Source organism: Chrysemys picta, chromosome 4 (genome assembly GCF_011386835.1).
Source record: "Chrysemys picta bellii isolate R12L10 chromosome 4, ASM1138683v2, whole genome shotgun sequence".
NCBI lineage: Eukaryota > Metazoa > Chordata > Testudines > Emydidae > Chrysemys > Chrysemys picta.
Window position 1 is genome coordinate 110,499,000 of NC_088794.1, and position 25,948 is coordinate 110,524,947.

The 25,948-nt window shown below is 40.5% G+C and overlaps 1 protein-coding gene across 1 annotated transcript; it reads left to right on the forward strand.

Moving 5' to 3' along the window:
- The first annotated feature begins 314 nt into the window (after positions 1-314).
- On the forward strand, positions 315-25,546 carry PAX9 (paired box 9). The gene is made up of 4 exons (XM_005304405.4): positions 315-629; positions 1,386-2,012; positions 5,162-5,301; positions 21,715-25,546. The coding sequence occupies exons 1-4, from the start codon at positions 626-628 to the stop codon at positions 21,967-21,969; spliced, it is 1,026 nt and encodes a 341-aa protein (XP_005304462.2). The 5' UTR covers positions 315-625; the 3' UTR covers positions 21,970-25,546.
- Positions 25,547-25,948: the final 402 nt, after the last annotated feature.

Genomic DNA, 25,948 nt, shown 5'->3' on the forward strand with positions numbered 1-25,948 from the left:
TTGGCGCCGTTGACAATAGCCTAGTAAAAGTATTACCAACCCTGAAAGTATGTAAACTTGAACTAATAGATCTCATACACAGGTAGAGACAGGATCAATTGATGTTTCTACAAAATAATGCCTTACTACAGCGCTATCATTAAACTATTCCGCATATTTCCTATATTAATTGCACTGTCTGTGCGACTTACCACTACGTAGGTATTTAATATTCGTCTCTATTGTATTAGGAATCCAGGTGCTGAGCATGCCTGCAAAAGAAAGCGGAAGAGCCTTCCTGGATTATGCTGTCTATCATCATCGAGCACCAATTGGAAGGCCCCTTTTCCTTGGGTCCGCCCTTCGGGGGGGGGGTGCCTCTGGTGACTGATAGACTGAGACGCCCGGCCCAGCCCAGCCCAGCCCAGCCCACGTTGCTGTGAGATTGAAATGCAGAACTCAAGTCTCTTTCATCGGGAAACAGACTTCCTTTTAGCCTTTTTCCTTACGTTCTTGCTATCTCCTAGAGTGGAAATCAGAGAGACCCGTGGACTTTTCCAGCCGGGATTGCAGGAGGCCGGGAGACTGAATCTGTTGTTAAATTCCCTTTTGGAAGCTTAGTCTCATTGGTGTCCTGCTCAGCGCAATGGGTAAGTGCCTGGAAGCTGCAGGAGGGTTCAAGGGCTGTCAAAAGAGAGAGCACCAGTGTGAGATCATGTGCAGCCGCAATTTGCTTATTGACTTTGTTCGTGTTCCTACAAGTTGTAGGAACATGTTAAGGGTCAGCAGCACAGAATGGAGCAAGCTAATGACTGGTTGGTTTATTATTAATGTTATTATGAGAGTACTGGAGGATTGGAGCCTAACATGATTTGAGCCCGTGTGGCACATTGTATATTGTTGCTGACATGGATAGCGCAGCAGTTTAAAAAATTAACACGTTTGCTTCGCAATGTGGGGCTAGTGGTGCTGCTAACAAAGACGCATGAACAGGCGCAAACAGCACTAGAATTGATCTTTTTCTTTAATTACTACTTTCAGTTTCTCTCACCTCTCATGTTTTTGCAGAATTCACGCCACCAATTTTGCTGGCGTTCCCCTCTCTTTGGGGGGGAAATAAAGAGACTTGTCTGCTTGTGCGATCTCACTTTTCACCTCTGGAATGTACATCCCGGGCTATTTTTAATGGCACAAATCAATGAGCTTTGAAAATGTTGCCACGTTTGTTTGTTTTTAAAAAATTCAGCCGCCTTAGATTAAAACCATTGTAAATGAAGTGACCGTGGTGCGTTCCCTCTAACCGGTGACATCTGCGTTTTGATGATTAATAGTTGGGTGGGTTCAAACGGCCCCCCGTGAAGCGTTTGCCGTGTCAAATGTGTTTATGTGTGTGTGTTTGCTTGCAGAACCTGCCTTTGGGGAAGTGAACCAGCTCGGAGGGGTGTTTGTGAATGGCAGACCCTTGCCCAATGCCATCCGGCTCCGGATTGTGGAATTGGCCCAACTGGGCATCAGACCCTGTGACATCAGCCGACAACTGCGGGTTTCCCATGGCTGTGTGAGCAAAATCCTGGCGCGCTACAATGAGACTGGCTCCATCCTACCAGGGGCGATCGGAGGCAGCAAGCCTCGGGTAACCACCCCCACGGTGGTGAAACATATCCGGACCTACAAACAAAGAGATCCGGGCATCTTTGCCTGGGAGATCCGAGACCGACTGCTGGCAGATGGCGTGTGTGACAAGTACAATGTGCCTTCGGTCAGCTCCATCAGCCGGATCCTCCGGAACAAAATTGGAAATCTCTCTCAGCAGGGTCACTACGAATCTTACAAACAGCATCAACCCGCTCCACAGCCTGCTCTGCCTTACAACCACATATACTCCTATCCCAGCCCCATCACTGCTGCGGGAGCCAAAGTGCCAACCCCGCCGGGAGTGCCAGCAATCCCCAGCACCATGGCTATGCCTAGGACCTGGCCCTCTTCCCATTCGGTCACGGATATCCTGGGGATCAGGTCCATAACAGATCAAGGTAAGAAAAGAGCCAAAGAAGACACTTCTTACTCACATAGGACTACTATGTTGATAGCAAAAGCGGGGTCCTTTAACGCCTAATTTCTGAGTATTTTTCTTAGACTATTTTGACTTTTCTGTTTCAAAGCAGGAAGTCTCCAATTCTTTCAAAGTTTAGTGATACTTTCATTTATTTATCTCCATAGTTTGTAAATTATAGAGCTATTTTCTCCAGCACACACTAAAGATCAGGAACATACTAAATAATGATAAGGGTTTATGTTTCAAGGCCTCATTTTATTACATTTTCTACGGGTTTATGTTTTTTGGACGTATAATACATAATGCAATGGCAAATGTTGACTTTAGCAATGATAATTTAGCTGAAGAACAGGCAGCATGGGCTAAAAAATATGGCACGTCCACATTAACTCTCTTTCTCAGTATCATATATCTCATCTATGTCTTCCTTATCAGTCATTAATGATATAATGATTTCGCATGCCTTCTGTGTATTACGTATATTTGGTACCAAATCAGGCATTCATAAGTGAAAGCATCTTGAAATTACAGAGAAATTCAGTTTCTCTAGTTTTCGCAATCAGGCCAAATTTGCTCAGACAGGAAGTTCAAATGTCACCTAATTGCTTTCATTCTTATGTTTTACTTTGTTTTCCTCCGAAGTGGTGGTCCAGAAAAACGAAACCACTGATACTTAACTTATATTTGTCCCTTTCCAAGTGACTGCTTTTCTTCTGCGCTCCTTCTTTTGTTTTGGCTAGAAACGGTAGCTTCTCGCTGAACAAGTCTCTGCCATTTGCAGCAAAAAAGAACATTTTCAAGTTTAGTTTTTGTCAAGTAACAAACATTAAATGTGATGAAAAGAGCATATTTTACAAATAACTCTGGGCTGTAGCTCTCTCTGGGTCCTAATCTTGGAACTGGAGTTTGGCTTTCTATTTTCATTGCTTGTTTTCAACTACACACGTTGTTTCATTGCATGTTTTCAACTACACAAGATATCAGTATAACAAACACTCTAAATGCATTGGTGTTAGAAGGCTTTTACAAGCAAAGGCAGCCTCTCCATCTTAAATTCAAAATATAACCCCCATAAACAAAAAAAACAAACCAAACGTATGTGCGCGTGGAGCTAGATTTAGCAAATATACATGCTAGAGTATGTTCATTCCACGGTGGGTGGAATGTCTGAAATGAACATTACAGGGAAAATTAAATTAGAAATTGAGAGGGTTTTAATGAATTCCTCCTTTATTAACATCATATTGGCAACAGGGCCTCTTAAGGTACCATTGAGTGTTTATAGATTTCTTTCCTCCTCTATCTCAGACTTTGGGATTTACAAGATTTACTACAATATACATTCTCCTCTCCCCCAGCCAACGTTTGGGCTGCTGAACAGCAGAAACTGCATACGAGGGTTGTTTGCGCTTGATTTGTAGGATAAATTGACCTTGCTGACATTTAAAGGAAGCCCCTATTCATGGGAAAGTGTGAGATCAGCAGAAAAGGGGGCTCGCAGAGAGAGCTCAGTTTCTTAAGACAACTTCAGGCTTATGCCATGGACTGCATTTTCCCTTGCAAGAGAGGTAGCTTCTGAACAGAAACAGTTTAACACGAGAGCTCGATCCTGCTCCCACTCAAGTCAATCGGAGGGGTTGCTTTTGATTTCAGCGGGAACAGGCTCGGGATCCCAGCAAGCACACTTCCCAGCTCGGGGTCGAGGTGGTTTAGGAGAAACCATTCTCGCCTCAGTACTCCGGTTCACGACGAACAATTTTCGTTGCCTGTAAATGTTACAGCTAGGGTGACCAGATGTCCCAATTTTATAGGGGCCAGTCCTGATTTTTGGGTCTTTTTCTTATATAGGCTCCTATTACCCCCCACCCTCGTCAGGATTTTTCACACTTGCTGTCTGGTCACCCTAGCCCCACGAATTCTTAGCAGAGTCATACGCGTTTAAAATCAATTATTTTAAAACGTTTTTTACTGGTGTGTGTGTGTTTTCATAATTCTGCTGTGCTAGAGTTGCGAACAACACGGCTATCTTTTCCCTTTGGAAAAAAAGTTACATTGTTCCGTTAAATCTACCTTGGAAATAATTATGTCAAGCACATAGTTGTTCTTACGCAATTTTCTCCTCTAAATTACCTGGTGTCAGGGAAAGGTGATGATGAATGATTCGAAACAACCCCGGGGCTTGTGCTAATCGGTATATACTATGTGAGTTTCTTTGTATTTCGATTACATATGGAAAGGAAACTTTGAAGGTTTCGCTCCTCTAACTTATGATTGATCTTTTCTCCTATTGTCTTCCTTTCCCTTTGTCTCTCCTGTTTGTCAGTCTTCAACCCCTACCTCCAAAGAGAAACCCAACAGATTTTCTATAGAGAGTGAGGTGGCAGGGTGGGGGTGTACACACATAGAGGTGTACACACACACACACACACACACACCAATTTACACGTACAGCGATGATATGTATGTAAAAAGATATGTAAATTACCGACATGATATATAATTTACACATCAAGTATTTTTAAAATAAAATTTTATAGGGACTTACTCAGTTTTCCAAACAAGCAACAGAAGTCTCCTTCAAATTACCGAAAGCGGTAACTCAGTTTCTGGCCATTTGGGGAAGATGAGTACAGTCTATTTAGTACAGAAATCGAAATGCTATTAAAATGTTTGAGGTTTAACTTCATAAAGCAGGAGATATGCATATATGGATCTCAGTTTTCTCCACAGTTTTTTATTCTGGGAGAAGAAGGAAACCAAGCTGTTGTAAATATTATAAATAGGTGTCCGGTGGTGTCATTCAGGCGTCATCGGTTATTTTTCTTGATTGCGTGGATAGAAATAGGGAGGATTTGTCACTCAGCTGAGCCGGTCCTGCTAGGAGCAGGGGTGCTGGAACAGTTTTTATAGTGAGGGTGCTGAGAGCCATTGTACCAAAGTGTAAACCTTGTCTATGATGGAAACCACTGGTTTTAGAGAGATGTCTGGTGTGTGTGTGTGTTGGTGGTGAGGGGGAAGGCACAGCCTGTAATCACACATAGCAATTCCTGCCACAAGCACACTGCCTTGGCACTTCCCAGATCATTTTCGGAATCTCTAACGAGCCGTGCCCGTGTCTCCCAACAGTGAGTGACAGCTCGCCCTATCACAGCCCCAAAGTGGAAGAATGGAGCAGCTTGAGCAGAAACAGCTTCCCCCCTTCAGCCCAGCATGCTGTGAATGGACTCGAGAAGAGCTCCCTGGAGCAGGAGGCCAAGTACAGCCAGGTAAAGAGAGACAGCGCTTGCTAACCTCAGGCGGGAGGGCTGCACTGTGGGGGGAGCTTTCCTCCTTTCTGACTGCAAGAAGGTTGCCCGGCTGGATTTCTAATGGCTGGCTGCAGAGGGGCCCAAACTCTCCACAGGTTTCTGAGCTCAGCCTGGCTACAGTCTCAAGTCCCAGATCTCAGCACTGTGCTGCTCTCTCCTTATTCACTGCTGGGTTCTGTACTGGGCCGGTTCCCCGGACTGGCTGGGCAGCTGCCCTGGGTTTTGGTACGATCCCTCCTTTGTACCCTGCCATGTTAGGCGCTGCTTTGTTTAAATGTGCATAAAAAGTCCGGTAAAGAACAATTATAACGATCTGTACAGGAACAAGGACCCCCTTCTTCTCCACAAACAAACCGTAGCCCAGCTGACAGAGCCTGGACTGGAGTCGCACTGCTTCCCAATCCGCCTCGTTACCACGTGCGGGATTCCCAGTGGATCATGGCCCGGGGGTGGCGAGCTGTATGTGGCACAGGCTAGGCTCTGTCGGGATGAGCCGATCGCTGCAATAATAAATAATAATAATGAACAAGGTGCCTTTGCCCAATGCCCAGGCGCCTGCACTCTTCAGATTTAATCTCAAATCCAAGGCCCGCTCAAATGGGGGGAGAGGGGGGAATAAACTGCACGGGCGATGCGGACTCTGCCTTCCTCACAGGGAACCCTGGGGAAGGACCCGTTCACGCTGCTGGCAGAACTGCATGATGCCACTCCTCGGTGCCGGGCTGAAATACCCAGCTGGCCTAGGGCCCGACCCTGCTTCCAGCGATGCCCCCGGGAAATCTCCCCCGGGCACAGGGTCGGGCCCGAGAGCGCGCAAATCCCGGGAGCCTTTCTGAGCTCCTGGGTGATGCTGACCTGACACATCTCGGGGATGGTGTTAAGCAGGCGACCTCCAGCTGCTTCCCTCTCCTGCCCCCCAGTCCTGGAGAGCTGGGGGACCGCCGCGGGCCCCCTACAGCGCTTACAGGCCCTTTCCCGAAAGGAACCAGACACATCTTAACTCCCCTCCCCCTGCCTTTGGCACAAAGGTCCCCGCTCTCTTCTGCGCACTGCGCCCGCTTTGCCACCCAGCGAACAGGCCGAGCTCGCTCCAAGCAGGGCACGGGGGTTCTCCAGCCCCGCTCCGTATTCACGGCAAACACCCGAGACCCGTTTTATCCGCTTCCCAGCCGCACGCTCCCTTTGCCCCTCTCCACTGCAGCCCCCACAGCGCGGGAGCCTGCTTGTACCCGGGGCATTGCAGCAAGGACCTGGCCTTGCAAGGAATCAAAAAGAAATAGTCGTCCCAAAGCTTGCTGGGAACGTGGGAAAGCCACCCACAGGCAGTCCCCAGGGAAGCCGGGAGTAGCCAGATCAGGTTGTGGGCATTTGTATAGCGACCAACGGCTTCCCCACACAGGATGTGTGAGCTGGTTTGGGGGAGATGCTTTCGCAGCAGCAAGTCAGTTACCTGAACTTCCATACTGTCACTGAACAGCTAGCAGCAGTGACAGAGGCCGATTTCCTACTGTCCATCTAGAAATACACCTCACATTTGGATGTTCACTAAGTGGATTTACCTAGAGAAGAGAGCTAGATTTCTGACCCCAGGTATTTTAAGGGTAGCTTGGTTAAAATTCAGACTCACTGCTTTAAAAAGAATCATTCCCAATATGCATTTAAACACATGGAAAATTCACACCATATTCAGCAGGTGATCAAATAGCTTGGAAACAGGGTATATACATTGCTTTTTTATATTGTTAAGCAATTTTACTCCTAAATATTCTATTTAATTCCTACGATTTTTTTAGTGAACAATATTAGAAACAGTTGTCTAACTTACATTTGCTGATAAGGGATCAAATCGTGCCCCCAGGAATAAGATGTAACAGACTTAAATATGACTGACTCATGTAGCACATTTTTAACATGTTTTACACACAGTAAAAATACATTTCAAAACCATAGCATATTTCCCAAAACATGTTAATTCTGCTCTCTATGCAGAGTCTGAAATTCATTCAGGGAGTGGTTCTATTTTGTTTTGGGAAATTCATGTCCTATATTCAAATTTTGTTATTGTTGGAGGGCAGCATTTTCAGAAGTGTTCAGTAAATTTGTATGGCTTAATTTTTGAACGTCTAATTTGAGTCACTTTTTGCCTGATTTTCAGAGCTGAGAGTCCTCAGCCGTGTTTAAAATCAAGCACAAGGTGTCTAGAGTTGGGCACCTGAAATCCAGTGCTCACAAAATGAATGAACACTTCTGAAAACATAGCTGTATAGATGTAATGGAAAACGTGGTAGGCCCCAAATGTGAGCAACCTTTTTATTATGTTTGCTAACACTATGTACAGTGGTGCTGGAACTAAGGGTGCTGCTGCACTCCCTGGCTTGACATCAGCACTCTCAATATAAAAATTGTTCCAACACTCCTGACTATGTAATGCTTTTCTTAAAACTAGCCTATTTTCCCCAATCACAAATAATGCTAGCAGCCCAACTAAGAGTTGCAATTAATAAAAACAACTTCAATGAATGAATTTAATTTCCAAGCTTCTAGTTTTATTAAAATAAATAGTGCATATGCAAACAAGTTAGCAAAAAATACCTTGCCATTGTCCTTTTAAGAACAGCCCTGTATATAATCGCTTAGGCCCCCGATCCTTCAAACACTTATGCACATGGGTAACTTTATCATGTGAATAAATCCAGAGAAGTATTTGCAGGATTAGACCCTTGCCTTGTAAACTGCTGCTTCTGATAGGTGTTCAGTCACCTTAACAGATGAGCTAAAGAACAGTGTAACATAAATTGAACCTTACAATTGTTTTCCACACGAGCGTAGGAAATTGTATTTTACATCTCATCCTTTCAATATATGTTTTATATGCATATAAATGTTCTTGTCGCAACACTAGTATTATTTAAATATTACATACAACCTAAAAAGTTGACTACAAAAATTACTTTTAAAATGTAGGAAAAAAATGGGGGCAAATTCTACACTGTTAGTAAAATTGTGTTCACTTAACACACGTATATTGTCCACAAGATAGAAAGGCCAAAAAATAGTTAGCAGTTGTGGAAAATGTCATTTTCAGAGCTGTGCATGTTCAAAAATAAAATAAAAAGTACTGCTGAGTACTTTTAAAAACATCTTTTTTCCAGAATAGTATGTGTAGATTAAATCTGCCTCTGGGAAGCTCTAATTTATATTCTGGGCTACTTACAGTATAGTGTTCTTGCTTGTTTACCATAGTATTCATTAAAATGTATATAACTGTCTTAATTCATACATTGGCTACTTCTGTGACCAAGAATATTCTCAAAAGGAAATAAATGCCCAAGAAGAATGTGAATTTTTTTGCAGTTTTGACAAGATTTGTGGTTTGAATAGAGCTTTTCCAACAAGGTACAAAATGGATTTCAGATTGAATGCTCAATGTACAGGCAATTTTCTTGTCAGTTTGTTCATTTGGGTTGAAATTCATCCTAGCACGGTGCGTCTGTGGTAAACATTCTGAGGCAGTTAAATCAGTCAGCAAGACTGTGAGGTGTCTCCACACCTGTTGCAAAGGGGGAACTGCCTGAGTAGACTGGCATAAGCAGGAGGAGAGACCCTTGGGTCTGCACTTATGTGGATCTAGGGTCAAAGTATCTAGAATCAATGGAGTAAGACATTTCAGCCAGTATTCATACTGCACAGAGCCTACAGTGAAATACGTGCACTGCCTGTGGGCTACTCGATGAATGCCATTCCAAGGGGTTCCCTGAACAAATCTCGTTTATTGAAACTCTATCCAGAGGGGGATGAATGTGGAATGTCACCCATAGAACAGAAGTGATTGGTCTAAAATAATAGATTCAACCCTGTGCTCCAGTTTTATGCCAACATAACTAAAGTCAATAGCGCTTCACTGGCCTAAGATTAGAGTAAAACAGTGGGGAATCAGGCTCTGTGCCTCTAATGAGAGTTCTAATTGCAGAACAAGGGTGTGGAGAATGTGCCACACTGCACTTCGAACAAGGGTTTAGTGGGAGATGAGAATACAGCTATTACTGATCATCATTATTTATAATTTGTTACGCAACAATGTGCAAGACACAGGCTGTGGTTCCTCCTTTCACCACTTGCACTGTGGGGAATGCTGCACACAGATGCCTCAGGCTGATTCGGCGACCCTTACTCATTTGGAGTGCTTCTTCACTCACAAGTATCCCAAAGGAAAGTCACTCCACGTGAGAAAGGGTGGCAGAATTGAGCCGTAAATAAGTTTTTTTTTATACAGTTCTGCTATATTTACTTGTTCCATCCTTGTATAAGCAACACAGTCATTTTAATGGGCCAGATCATGCAGGCAACACTCTCATTGACTCCTGTATCAGTCTTTTGCACAGGCAGTGCCCCTTTGCAACATGTAGGTGGTGCAGAGACTCCTTTGCATACTGCCCTTCACTCCACACTTGCCGCACATCAATGGGAATTTTGCCTGAGTAAGGACTAAAGAATCAGGCCAAAAATCTCCAGATTTTTTGTCTCTGCAATATGCTGTCACATGCACTTGACACAAAATCTACCTTTCATATGTACAACATTTTAAGCTCCCCACATTAATAATTTTCTTGTGTCTTTGGAGCCCAAAACTTTGTCCTATATTTGAACTTCGACAGCTTGAAAACTTTGTCTGGCACATTCTGATTTTGCATCAAAAGTTCCGTAGGAAATCACAGAGATGTCTTGTAATGCTCCTATTGATTTTTAATTATCAGATACCCCCAGTCTTAAATTGTATGCAAGCAGTTGAATTATATTTTCCCAGTGCATCATTTTACACACTTTTGTAGCCAAAGCAGCTTTGCAGACAGCGCAGTCTGAGTAAAGAGGAACCTGAAGCGGAAATTAGATTTTTCTGGGAACATGACAGTTTTGGTTCACAAATGCTTCACATCTTCAAACTCAGCAACACAATCACATATATGCCTGAAAACATACTTTATTAAGTGTTGGGGATACTTGTGAGAGTAATTAGTCTATGGACATTGATATGAAAAAGTGAATATACCATGCATTTAAAGAAAAGTGATTTCAGAGTTAAGCCGCTTGTATACACAGTTTTAGGGAAACTAATTGAAATCCTTGTGGAGCTAAAATAAATAGAATTCCATTTGTACATTGCATTTGAAATGAAGATGTTTTATAAGCATGAACAGTTTGTAAACTGCAACGTTCAAAGGACTAAGTCTTGAATAGACTAATTTTATGGAAGCACAAATTGAATAGTACTGAAGTTTGTATTTGCATTTCTATAATTAATGCAAGGATTTGGATTATGTGTACATATAAGTAGTGGAATGTTAGGCAAATATTATCACAATATTTTTCTCAGAATTTATTGTCGTGGATATTGCAGGAAGAAGACATGCACATTTGACTAGAATGACTGCTGCTTTCTTAACAGGCCAACATTAAGAACTAGTGTCTAAGTACAGGTATCCTGCAAGTTAATTCTGTTCTAAGATCTGATTCAAAACCCAGTGCAGTTAGCGAAAAGACTCCCACTAACTTAAATGGGCTTTGGATCAGCCCTGAATGAGGCCCCACTCTAGCAAATCAGAGACACTATTAATGGCTAGAGCTTACGCATACTAATATGTAAGAAGCCCTGCTCTCATCCTGAGAGCTTCACTCACCCACAACCAAACCTTTTATCAGCTATTGAGTGTTCACTTCCACAGCCAAACCTTTATCAGCTGTTGAACATTCACTTTTGGAATTTTCAGGCTTAACTGGTTCCTTCCTCCCAATTGCACTGACATTGGGAGGTCATGAACTCCAACCTCTTATATCACACTGGAGAGACTTTCATATCCAGGCCTCCATTTTAGGGCCATAGAGGGCAAATAACTGCAGGTGCAATTCTGCATCCAGAATTACTTGCACCAACAGTTTAGGCCATGTAAATATCTAAGATCCTACTCTTTGGTTACAGTGGACAATGTATTGTGGGTGCAGTGGGTACAGCACCACTAATTATTTTCATCCACAATTATTTGCACCCACAAAAAATGGTGACCCTAGTAAGAGTGAGCTGAATATTTAGCCCTAAATGTTTTGGCCTATTATCTGACCCTCTTACAAGGATTACTTGCCACAAACTGCCACTACCAAATTAGTTAGCTGGCATCCTCCACTCCTAATCAGACCTTGAACAGTTGGATTCATAAGTGAAGGTCCAGGGATAAACAAGTCTCTGCTAATATCCTGGAAATGCACTTTCTCCAGGCATCAAGTGTCCTGGGCACTTAGAACATGTTCCCGTTGGCTTCCTTGCCAAGGTGCCAAGTAAAATTCCTAATTGCCCAGTTAGCTGAAGGGATTATGCTGCCTACTACACCTGAAAAGGGAGGAATTTAGACCAGAACAGTCTGGCCTGGGGAATGACCAGTCCTGCTGTACTCCGATTAATTGCTCTACACTGGTTCACACCATCAAGACATTGTCACCAAGGTGGATGATGATGAGGTCTAGGCATCCATGTCATTGCATTTTGTGGATGAGCGGCATGAGCTGATCCCACTACATACACCTGATTCCTTCCCAGGTGATCTGGATCGCACCCCATTCGAATCCTATTTGTGAGACCTGCCTCTTACTGGCCACCTGCTTCCACGCCCAAAACACAGTGCCCTGCCCAACAATCCACATGGCTTCAGGGCACTCCACCGGGATGAAACTAATAAAGAAAGTCAGAGAGGTGAGTGAATGGTTGGCACCCAGGTTGGCTCCTGAGTGCCAGCTACTTATTGCCCGGACATCACTGTCTGGGAACTCAGTCACGGTAGTCAAGATCATGGCACCTATTCTGAAGGAATGAGGAGCTTGAGTGTTGAGGGATCCTCATCAGGACCAGATCCTTAGAAACATGGGAATTTGTTAGAACCCATCCCGTAAGCCTTCCTGTGTTTGGAGTGCAGGAGAATGGAGACAGGAATCTATACCTTGTGCTTTACAGCTGCCATGGCAATTGGGTAGCCAATGGGGATTGCCTGTATTCCCAGTCACAGGCAATGGGCTCTGATGTCAACCTCATCAGTTTGCCAGCACCTGATAATTTCCCCTGCAAGCTTGGAGCCTTGCTGGACAATGAGAATGCTGTCTTTGGGTGATGGGTCTCCACTGGGAGGGCAAATTACTAGCACTATTAGTAGCTCTCCCACCACTTCTATGAGCCAGCAAGTCTTGAGGGAGCACCTACTCCCTTATTTTCTCCATCCTGCTGACCCCAGCGTGGTCTGACTATATTGTTAAATATGCTATGTTAGGTAGATATTTTCTATAGAACTTGTGAGAACAATACACTTTTATCTATCAATGTAGACAAGAAAAACATTAATTCCTTGCCATATATTATATAGATTTCATTGAGGTGCCAGTTGCAGTTCCATAGTTGAGGCTGGAGTTTTAAACTTAAAGCATATAGAATTCCTTTAGAAAATTTTATATAACTTTGCATCAAAGGGGGTCTGTAGGTTTACTAGATCCATCTTAGGTATTGGTAGAGCACTCACCATAGTTTCAAAGGAGAATGACCTCCACTTATATTATATCCTGTTCTGTAAATCGGATTTTGAACTGAAAATGCACATTGGAGCGAATGTACAATGCTCATATGTCACCTGCCTTTTAAGAATGCCACTGTCATGTCTTATGTTAGCATATGATTCAGGACAGAGAATTAGAATTCATAATGATCTTGACAAACTGGAGAAATGGTCTGAAATAAATAGGATGAAATTCAATAAGGACAAATGCAAGGAAAGGAATAATCAATTGCACAAATACAAATGACTGCCTAGAAAGGAGTACTGGAGAAAAGGATCTGAGGGTTATAGTGTATCACAAACTAAAGATGAGTCAACAATGTAATATTATTGCAAAAAAACAAATCATTCTGGGATGTATTAACAGGAGTGTTGGAAGAAAGACATGAAAAGTAATTCTTTCATTCTACTCAGCACTGATAAGGCTTAAATTGTAGTATTGTGTCCAGTTCTGGGCACCACATTTCAGGAAACGTGGACAAATTGGAGAAAGTCCAGAGGAGAGCAACAGGTCCAAATGATTAAAGGTCTAAAAACATGACCTACAATGAAAAGTTGAACAAAAATGGGGTTTGATTAGTCCAGAAAAGAGATGACGGAGGGGCAACATGATGATAGTCTTCCAATATGGAAAAGGTTGTTATAAAGAGGAGCGTAATAAATTGTTCTCCTTAACCACAGAGGACAGGACAAGAAGTAATGGGCTTAGATTGCAGCAAGGGAGATTTAGGTTAGACATTAGGAAAAACTTCCTAACTGTAAGGGTAGTTAAGCAATGAAACAAATTAGCTAGGGAGGTTGTGGAATCTCTGTCTCTGGAAGTTTTTCTGAACAGATTAGACACACTCTGCTCAGGTCTAAATAATACTTTGTCCTGCCTCAGTGTACAGGACTGGACTTGATGAGCCATTGAGGTCCCTTCCAGTCATACATTTCTATGATTGATCTTAGCTGTGGTGGACTATAAGTTTGAACTCCACTCCACAATGAAATCCACATTTCTCTTCTAGAAAAAAACAAAAAACAAAACACCCTGACAGTATTAAATCCCCTTTCTCTCACCTCCAAAAAAATAAGTGTTGTTTTGTTTATATGACCATTATTGGGTCCCATATGTGTTACCCAGTTCTCCTTTATTTCTCTTTTACTTCATTGTTGTTGTCATGGCCTCCTTGGGTCTGTTTTTAATGTGTTTGGCTTTTAAAGAAGGTGTTTTCACTTTTATTTCTGTTATATTTTGTTTTGGTGATTTTGTGCAGAGCCCCTGGAACCTTTGGGAGGGGGCTGTTGTTGGTGTGCAAATCAAATTTATTATTACTGTTTCCGAGAGCAGCTTTTCGCTCCCCTAAAGAGACCCAGACTTGGAATTTGATAACCAAACATAATTAAGATCTGTCTTGATGAATATTACAACTGTAGTTACAAAATTCAATTAGTCTGATCCAACTTTATGTGTTATTTGGTGCAGCTGGAGCTATCTATGAAAAAAAGGAAACAACTTTAAGTTAATAAAAAAGTGCATTAAATATAGAGGGTAGAACCTGCTCATTATTAAGAAAGTGGACTACATTTTATAATGAAGTAGTGTGAATGTCTCTTGGAGTTTCATTACAAAACACTGCATATTGAATTCTAGTTACCGTGAACCTAAACTGACCGTAAAGTTTTGTGAAAAAAATGACCTCACTTCAGAGATATCCACTGTGTGTGGACAGCTAGTTAAATAAATATTTGGACCCTGACCCTGCCAACATTTAAGCATGTGCATAATTTTATTCATGTGAATAATCCTGTTCAATTCAAATGTAGGATTGTTAACCCTGCTCCATGTCATTTATATATAAAGAGTAAACCAACTAAATCCCAGCTCCTGAAGAGCTCTCTTCAGTTTTCACAGCCAGATAATTTGGAAATCAGTGCACTTACATTTCCCCGGAGCAATAAACCAAGTATAAAGCTACCACACTTACACTGTTAGAATTTTTAAATAATATAATTTCAAATGTATTGCAGTCTAATATATTTACTATGCTGAAATTGAGGTAATATATTTGAAGACAATGTTCTACCTCCTACTAGATAATCCACATTCTCTTCAGGTTGAAATTTTCTTTTGAACATTGAAGTTGTTTAATGAAAATTTCCTTACCCAGTTTTTAAAATAAATCTTATCCGGCTCCCAGTGAAATTAATGACCTTTGACTTCAGTTGGAAACAGGAGCGTGTCTAGTAAAGGTAACTATTTCCAGTATGCTGGATACACTACATTATAAAATACACATAGATTTTTGAATCAAGCATAATAATGAAAACTCAGCAAATATGGGGTTGCAGAATCCACTCTAACTAGACTACTCATGTATATCTGGCTATACATATGTATTCATGTTTATCTGGCTGTACATATCCACTCATGCATATCTGGACACAACTTGTGGTCAAAATTATTTTTCAGAAACATTCTTTTATGAAGAGCTTTATCGTAAAAAGGCCAAGTACTGCAGTCCTTACTTAGAGCTCAGCTCTGTAAACTCTTACTCCTGCAAATAATTCTGACTCACATGAGTATCCCCATTAACATCAATGGAATGTTTGTGAGCGTTTGTAGGATCATGTAGTTTCTCCCACTGATGCCAAAGGCCTTAGTAATGACTGCAGAATTTAGCCCTAATTCTATTAACTACAATCACAACCCAAATATTATTTTATGTTATTTATTTCAAAAAGGTTAGAAGAAATGTATGTGTATTAATTGCATCTTTAGGCAATCCACTTTCCTAAAAGAGATTTCCATTACATACCTGCTGATGATGTTTTACATGGAAAATTTGTTTACCCGACCCTTGGGATCCCTTATGTTTGCTTGATTTATAAATCATATTACCATCCAATTAAAGGGAGTGATTTAGCATGTTTGCTTCCTTTATATTTACAGTTTGCTTCTAGTCATATTCCTGTAACTTCTCTGACTAGTTATATGTACATCATGAAGTACATTAAACATATTTGGGGCATTTAAGATGAGTTACTCTTACTCTCGGAAGACTAGATATGCAGCCGTGTTTTCCTTTGCTGTGGAAAAATTTACTCATTCAGCAGCTACTTTGCAAATGTGTTTTCAGCACATTGGATGCACATTTCCAGTTTGCAGAAATTGCTCCAGCTTTTCATTTTGAAAAATGAGCAGTGAGAAAATGTCTTATTTGTGAAGTTACGGTAGCGTGCCTATAATTAAGGCTGCTGGCAACACTCCATTCTAAAGGCTAACTGCTGGTCTTAGTAACACTAGTGTGAAACCTTTGATAGTTTGTTTAGTTTGCTTTTGGGAGATGGCTCTGCACTGGAGGATAATGTTAATATGTGAAGTTCGCTGCTCCAAAGAGAGGCGTTACATCCCCACTGATATTACAGTTGAGAGATAGCAGCACTGTTTACCAGGGGTCCATTCCTATTGACCTGATACAGGCAAAACTCCAACTGATTCCAGTGGGGAAATTTGGTTTGAAGCAAGACTACTGGATCAAGCTCATTAGTGTTGAGGTAGTTGAGGAAGGCACCGTTTGCCCATGAAAAATGTTGTTTCTCAAGGAAGTTACAATTTGTTTTTCATAGATGTTTAAAACACCTCTTCAGAATGAAAGCTCCAAAAACACCTTAGCCTAATGGAATATCACAGCAAGCACCAGAACAATGGGTTGATGAGACAGAATAATGGAGGCAACTCTATCAAAATAATAACCACTTACATTGTCCATCCAGAATATTATGATTTACAGTAACAGACATGAATGTACTGCCATAACTTTGCATGGTATTTTGCATAAATTTTAAATAGACACAGTTCCTGCTCTAAAAAGCTTATGACCATATAATTCAATGAGGAAGGTTTTGCAGGATCAGGGAATAAAGCAGGCACCCATGTAACAGACAAACAAGGGGGTAAGACGAGAACGGATAAGGATTAAATCAAGTAAAAGTGATAGGAATCATTCACTGGTGGAACTCTGGATTTACTCTGGGGTAACTCAGAGCAGAATTTGGCTCCAGGCCAAGACTGGAAAAAATGAAACCCATCAAATGAAACCCATCAAATGGAGATGGTGGAGACTGTGAGGTAAAGAGGAGAGATTGTCCAAGGTGTTTGTTCCTTGTCTCCTCAGAAAACAAGCTAGAGGCCAACCCTGCCTCACTGAAGTTAATGGAGTTCTGTCATTGACTTCAGTAGGAATAGGGTTGATTCTTAAGGGTATGTCTACACTGCAATTAGACACCTGCAGCTGGCCCAGGCCAGCCAACTTAGGCTCACAGAGCTTGGGTTAAGTGAGGGGCTGTTTAATTGCAGGGTAGACATTCGACTCAGGCTGGAGCCCGAGCTCTGGGACTGCCCCATGTTGTTAATTAAACATCCCCTTAGTCTGAACCCCATGAGCCCAAGTCAGTTGACATGGGCCAGCTGCGAGTTTTTAGTTGCAATGTAGACATACCCTAAGTGGCCAGATGGCCAATGTAAGCTACTTGTTCCAAAGATTATTGAGAGTCAAGTGTCAGTCATTGGCCCCAATGTGATCTCAAATATATATATATAATCAAATAAAATGATTGGGCCAAATCCTCAGCTGGCAAAAATAAGTGCAGCTCCATTGACTTCAGTGGAGAAATTCTGAATTGCAACAGCTGAAGTGCTATGTGGCCAACTATTTTTAAATTATGGACCTGATTCTCCTTTCAGTTACACTGATGTAAATCAGGTGTAACTCAGTGGAGCTGGACCTGTGTAAATTTGGTGGAAGCCAGAACAGAATCAGGCCCTGAATCTTACAAGCACAGTTGAGAGAACTTGTTTTGCTAAATTTACAAACCACTAGAAAATCGTGGGTTCTATATTTTGAACATAACTCAGAACTGCTGAGGTTCTAGTTTCATTTCACTCTTGCAAAACATGAGTTCTGGGCAGATGCAACATTGGAAAGCAAATGTTTTCCCCGGGTCTTCCTAGAAATACATTTATTTGTTTTTAAAATTAAATTTCCCTTGAAAAACAATGGTTTAAATTAAGAGAAAAATATTTTTGAAACTTAAAAAAGTTTCACGAAACTCAGTCCTTAAACAAAGTTCTAAAGGTTTTGCAAACCCATAAACACCACAGGGTTCTCCCACTCCTAATTATATATATTTAGATTTTGGTGTTCATTTCCTCCTATTGAAATACACAGGTTGAATTATTCGTCCAATGCATACAGGGTCATGGAATATAATCCCTTCCATTTATTTGTAAGTGAATGTAGGGCTTGTAAGAAGTGCAGGATTGACAGACGGAGATTCAAGCTCTCTGTTAACCCATACAATGCAGAATACAGGCAGCATCAATGAAAGCTTCCTCTCACTGCCCCACCTATGTGCCTCAAACCTAATTTGGAGGGTAGACCTGTTTCCATGACAGTTCGGTCCTTGGTTTCTTTGCTGAAACTTCGGATTAGAGTGCCAATTAGTGCCTACTGTGATGATGGTTTTATGAGATAAAGACTGGTTAGTTAGGAACTAAAATGAGGCCAATTCATTTAATCAAAGAGTCATCAGATGATAACAGTTTTTCAGTCATTATCAACCCCTAGGAAAGATTTGAACTGGTGACCAACAGGTGAAAGGCTCCATATTGGACTACAAGTCACTACTGCAATTACATTTTAAATCCCAAAGCAATGTATTTGGGTAATATTAAAATATATCAAATAATCAGTGGTGGGGTTTAAGAAAAGGGGTGGGGGCATGCAGGTTTAATTTGACATATACAAAATCAGGGTATATTTTTATTATTTATCTTTTATAAAAATGAATGAATCTGTAGTTAAATTTTGTTAATGAACCACCCAGGTAAAATATGCAGTGTAATTCAATAAAAGGCTGGAACCCTTCCAATAATTAAAATCCGTGGCTGTCTGTTTTATTCACTGGCATGGTATCATGCTAGGGAAGGCCAATGTAAAGGATATGTAAGAAAATGAAATGTGTGCATTTGGGCCTAAGCATTTATCAAAAAGACATGCAGTCACCTCTCCTTGAATAATACCTGACAAACTTATTTTAATGACATGTGGCATATTTTATTTGGTTCCAATTCTACTTACAATGCCAGATTTGCCTCACACAATACACAGTATTCAGTTCTGGAGTGCCAGTCCAGACAAAATTCTCACTGACTTCAATTACAATTTTGCCTAGGCAAAGCCTGTAGGACTAGACCCAACAGACAGTGGTTCTTGAAGACCAAAAGTTACACTGCTACCAAGCATAATTATTTTAATGGTGTGTGAGTGGTGTGAAAAGAATCATTGTCATTGTAAATCAAACAGCGCATTAATATGGAAATGACAAAGTATCAGAGCACATCTTTGAATGCCACCTTTGAATTCTAATCACCTCTCCCCCCCCCCCCAAATAAGATGATGCCTCATGCTGTAGAATCTTCAACATATTTTAAGAGGCACAAAGAGAAGCAGCCAGTGTTTGAGACATTCTCTGAGAACATTCTATAGAATGATATTCTGTACAGCAGATTATAAACATTCTATTGTCTTTCTTCCTTCACAAAATTGGAGCCCAGTTGTTCCCCCAGACCTGCACACTATTGGGAATCTGACTTGGCTTGTGCAGAAGGTGGCGGAGGGGAGTGAAGTGGGGGATTGGTGGGAGACACCTGTCACCCTTCAAAATCTGTGGGGAATCCTTGAAAAGGTAATATAGACTTTGGTGGTATAACTTCTGCACAGAGCCACTCATACTTTTAAAGGGGAGAGTTCCAGAGGAAGCCCCCTGGACTTCCATAGCAGTGCAGCTTCAGCTGTACTGACTGGGGACTTGTGAGGGACTCACTGGGTTCCTGAGCCAGTACAGAGGCATAGGATATCCATGGTTTGTGGTTTCATGGGAGTTGAGGGATGGATGCCCTGGTTTTTCCATGTGGTGGGCAAGCCCCACACGCTCATCAGAAGAATTCAGAGAAAACTCCATGAGGGACAATTCTCAGAGCTCTTCTACCCCCTGGATCCCTGTCAGGCACAATTTCCTTCCCCCATTTTATAGTCACATTATGTATCTTTGTGTTTCAGAGCTTTATAATACGCATCTAAGGGCTCCCCTGCCTGTGTCACTCTGGCATGGTGAAGTGCTTTCTGTTACCTTTAGGAAAAGCCCAAGAACCTGGTACAGAAGAGATTTTTATAACACCAGAGCAGGCATGGGAGCCCTCAGATATCAAAACATTAACTGGGGCTGAATTTCAGATCAAAATTTAGATTTGGAAAAAAATGGCAAATTCAGTTTCAGTTAAACATTTATAAATTTGAAAAAAACAATGTTATTTCCACAGCTGTATAATTTGTGTTAATATGCCTTTTAAATACACAAGGCTGGATTCCTCTCTCTCATGCTGGTTTTACTGCTGTAAAACTTTAATTTGACTTCAGTGGATTCACTCCTGAATTTGATTAATGTAAAAGGCAGGAAAATCAGTCCTAATGGAGTTACACTGGTGCAAAATATATATATGTGAGATCATAACCAGACCTTTACAATTTAGAAAGACCTAAAATGTGGATATAAATCTGAAATTTGGCCAGATGAAATCCAGAGAAGAGAAAAATAGGCAAAGTAGAAATTAACATTATGTGAACTTTTATCCAAAACAAAAGTCTGCCCCCTTTCTTACATCTCTGTTACACAGCTTGGCCCTAATTCTGCAAAGGAGCTTAACTTTAAGCCTGTGCTTAAATCTAATTGCAGTGAATTGAAAAACAACACATGCTTACTCGCTTTGCTGAATTAGGACTCTATATGCAGTGCCCTTATATTCGAATAGAAAACTTCCTTCCTGAAAAAAATAACACTGACACATAAAATAGTACTACATGAATCAAAACCTGAGCAAGATAAATGACTTTGCTTTGCATGTACTCTGATAAGGAGGGATCTGCAGTGTGTGAATTAAAACATTGACCATTTTTTCATTTAAAAAGCGTGGCATTCCCTTGTGAATTCCTCCTGTGACAGACTGAATGTCTCTCCCTTTTTATTTTAAATAGAAATTCTTACCATCAGCCATAAGTGCTGGAACTAAGGGAGCTGTCACACCCCCGGGCTTGAGTGATTTCCATCATACACATGGTTTACAGTTTGGTTCAATGGCTTTCGGCACTCCCACTATAAAAGTTGTTCCAGCACCCCTGCCATCAGCCTATATAAACACCTAGGAAAAATGGTAAGGCTCTTGCAAGTGCCCTGTAATTGTTCTGCTCACAAAAGTCCCATTGAAGTTCATGGGAGTTATGAGTAAAGATCATTTGCAAGAGCAGATCCCAAAGATGTAGAAGCAGGCTTAAAAAGACACCATGAATAATAATACTATGCACATAGATATCACTTTTCAGCCATATATCTAAACATACTTTACAAAGGCGGGTAAGTATAATTATCCCCATGTTCCAGATGGGAAAACTGAGGCACAAAGGGTGAAATCTGAATTCAATGGGAATTTTGCTATTGACTTGAATAGGACCAGGAGTTCACCCAAAGCAAGCTGATGTGAATTGTCTAAAGTCACACAGCAAATCAGTGGTAGAATCAGGTAGGTATAGAACCAAAATCTCTTTATTCTCTGACTCCAGTATCCTGCCCACTGGCTATATAGACATGTGTACAAATTCATGATTATTAGGAGTTCATTCTTTCTGAAGCAGAAAAAAATGTATCTTTATATTTTAGAAACTTTTTTTCCCTCTTTCCCTTTCAGGCACCAAATGGTCTTCCAACTGTCAGTGGTTTTGTCTCAGCACCAACTATGGCACCTTACCCTACACCAGCCCAGGTGTCACCTTACATGACATACAGTGCTGCCCCTTCTGGTTATGTGACAGGCCATGGTTGGCAGCATGCTGGAGGCACTCCGCTCTCCCCTCACAACTGTGATATTCCTGCGTCGCTGGCATTCAAGGGCATGCAGACAGCCCGAGAAGGTAGTCACTCTGTCACAGCCTCTGTTCTCTGATATGAAATTCATTCTAGAACAACTCAACCTTTTTCCTCCCCTCCCTGGCTCAGAGACTGATCTTTTGTGTTGGTGACATTTACAGATTTCTCCCCCTGACCTTTCTCCCACAAAATTTTTGGATTGAACTAGCCAAAACAACTTAAGAAACTGATCCATGGGTTGTTGCCCTTGCACTGTTTTAAGTAAAGAAGATCTTACATCCCTCAAAGGGCTCATGGGACTTTCATTGGTAAAACCACCCATATTTATTCTAAGTCAACAAAAACTCTTTAAATGTGCAATTGTCATTGAGATTGTGTAAAAATCAATAAAGAAAAATCAATAGGGAAAGATATGTTATGCCTCTAATCAACAAAAGTGGCCAAACAGAAGCTATTTGCTGATGATCTGTCTCTAGAGAACAAATCCTTTATCGGCGAGGTTAAGTGATCCACTGTTATTGTTAAGATATTGCTCTTTTTTGTTTGTTTATCAAGGCAATATGTGGCTCTCACATTCTTCCTGTATTTCATCCTGTTACAAAAACAGTAAGGTGTTTGTATTTTCTATCTATTTGTAAATATAAGCTTTGGACAGCATTCGTGTTTCCATTCCACAGTACATTTCTGCTTCTTTTTTGATGTTAAAAAGTGACTTTCTAGGTCGTTTCTGTTTCTTGCTTGGTGGTGGCAAGAGCCTTAGGTACCTGAGGTTGAGACAGTTCTTTTGGTATGTTTTGTGCATACAGTGGAGGCTTCAACATCTTAAGAAAGACATTTTGTTTCTTCTGCAGAGGACTCAAAGGCAATTGACCAAATAACTCTCCCAAGTCATACCCATCTCCCAGAGTCATGACACAACCACACATGTGCCAAGTGTACAAAAGAGAAGCAGGTGGAAAATAGCTGAACAAAACCAAGAACTGTAGAGGAAAGTGATTTAGAAGCTTAAGTTTAATGTGAAATTTAAGTTAACAAAACCACTGTGAAACAAAACTGTACTGTCATTGTTGGCTTCCCCGTGTTCAGCAATTTCAGCCCCAAGATTATGTTGTAACTTTTTTAACAGAAAAAGCTGTCTTAAAATTTCTGCTTTAATGAATGTAAAAATGGCTCCCGGTAAAGTTTACATTGTTGTACATAAACACGTCTCACTCGTAGGTATACTGGTGGTGGTCTGACAAATACAAATTTATTTAATGTTAAACTCCCTTTTGGCATTTCTGTATCTACTGGCAAGCATTCTGTCCCAATAATTTTGCTTTAAATTTTTCTACCTGACATTAACCCCCCAAAAGCTAATATTTTGGTCTTTTCAAACTTACCTGTTTTCCATGGGCAATAATAAAGTTCTGAATATTACTCCAATAAGTCTTCCACATGCTTCCAGACATGTGTGGAACACATGCATGAAAGAGAAAGATTTGAAAATTGGTGTGACATTTCATATCCTTAATAGAATATTAATATATTGTGTACTTTTAGAATTCTTGTGCAATAACTTAAAAGAACATCACTAGATATAGACTTTAAAAGACTGCATTAATTACATCATCTTGATTTCTTCTTATCTATATTAAACATTGTTTCAATGGCACAATAAAATCCAGTACCTACTATGGGAATTTCAAGCTTTATTTATAACTCAGATGGCCATAGGCAGATTTCCATGGCACTGTAAAGGAAATAATGAGTAAATAGTTACATATGATCAGCAATCCTACACAGAGGTACATACTCTGAGTAGTTCATTAACATCAATGGGATTGTTCACAGTGTTTAGGTCTTTGCAGGATCGGGGCCTAACAAGCAGCTTGAAACTTTGTGGAAAGCTTTCAGAAAAACATATTTCCACAGTAACCATTTGTAATTTCATAAACAGAACAAGGACTACAGATTAGGAAGAATCAGCAGGGCAGATGGACTCTAAGGGCTGTATTTAGCTTTGATCTTTGCATAAAAAGCCAGTTGAATCATTAGGACTTCTACACACAGAACACAGATATAACCTGGCCCTAAAGAAACAAAGATCCTGGAATTCAGCAAAACGTCCACTGAGTTAGGCCCCAATTCAGCAAAGGACTTCAGCAGTTTATCTTTAACAATGTGCTTAAATCCATCTCTATTCAGAAAAGCATTTGAACATGCACTTAATTTTAAGCACATGCTTAAGGTCCACTGAAGGCAATGTGATTTAAACATATTCGTAAGTGCTTTGTTGAATTGAGAGGGCTTGATTCTGCTCTCATTCGTACCATTTTTACATTGGTAAAACTCTAGTGACTTAAATGGAATTATTCCATATTTATGCCATTGCAGCTGAGGTCAGAATCTGGCTCAGAGAGCCTTAATTCCATGTTAAAGATAATGGCATCTTAATTACAGGCAAACTCCCTGTTAAAAAACTAAAAGGGAGAAGAAAAAAATAGGAGAAAATGATTAATAAAAGATTTTCTTGGCAACATGTCATATTTTCCAAGTTTTTTAACTTTTAAACTAATTCTTAGACAAGATACTATAAACATTGAATTAAGAAGCCCATCTGTAATCAGCAACATACTAACAAAAACAACGCCCAAGAAAGGAAGACAAAAAGAGGATAAGCCTTCCTGAACTACAGATTTTCCATCCCAAAGCATTAACAGGTCTGTGATAAAAATGCCCTTGTTTCAAAAGGCTGATACTCTTCCTTTTCTGATCCATAGAGTCCAAGATGGTGTCCCAGTGGAAATAAGAATCTGCTTTCTTGTGACTCTCATGAGGCATGAGTGTGTCTTTAAATTATACTTAAAGGGTCAGAGGATATGGCCCAAAGTAATTATTCCTTGTGTGGAAATGCAACTTAATGACAAACTTTCCCCCCTGTATCTGCATTCTTTTGTTTAGGGCCAGATCTCGATACATTTACTCACAATGAATAATACCTTACTCTGTGAGTGGGAAGTCAGTAGGAGTATATGTGGAGTAAGGTGCTACTCAAGGTGAGTAAAGATATCTGATGTTGATCCATATTGAGCTATTTATAATTGCTTCTTGGGGTGCGAGGGAGGTTAACATGTCTTTTAATGTAAAATTACCATGCAGAATTTTTCTTTGTCCAAGGACTTTTCTTACAGAATATACATATTGGTTAAACTGAAAGATGGTACATATTAGCTTAATGACATAACACCTTTAAATCACTTTTAAAAACTAAATCCCCATTTTTATTTTATTGATAAATGGGTCAAAGTCTGTTCTCAATTGCACAGATGTAAATCTGGAGTAATCCAGGTGGAGTTAATATGGATTTACACCAGCATAAATGAGAGCAGAATTTAGTCCTCTAATAGTCAACAATATTTCCGCACGCTATGCACATGAAGGGCCCAATCCTGCATTCTCAGAGTACCCAAATCTTTCAAAAATCAATGAGACTTAATACTTGTTTATACTATGTTTCCAGAGTGGAGGTGTAAAATGTCCTTAGTGCAAATGAGAAGCCTAGTGGAGCACCAGGAATAGTGAATAGTGTGGGCTTGAAGAGGTTAAAAAGACACATTTGAGAAAAAAAAAAGATTCCATGTTTTCTGCGAATGGTCCTCATTTTATCAAAAGATCAGGCTGAACTATAAGTAAAACTAATAAATCATGTTGAAAAGGATGTACAACAGAAGGCTGTGTATGTATATACTAAATGTTAAAAGCCTTTTATTTTTATATTTTGAATGCTCTAAATTAATAAAAGAATAATTATAATGTATTTTGTTTTTCTTTTTTCAAAATGTTCCAAGCACTCACTCTTACACTGCGTATGGGTTGATGATAAAATGATCAAATGAGGAATACTTGCCTAGGAATTGTAATAAAAGTACAAAAAGGAACATATCTTTTTTTGTTGGCTTTAGCTACTGAAGTAACACAGCTTTGAGATGTCAGTGTGGTCAAATCCAGACAAAAGAGACATTTTCTGTGTGCATGTCAGTACAAGAATGTTTGAAAATGCTGAGAATGCATTT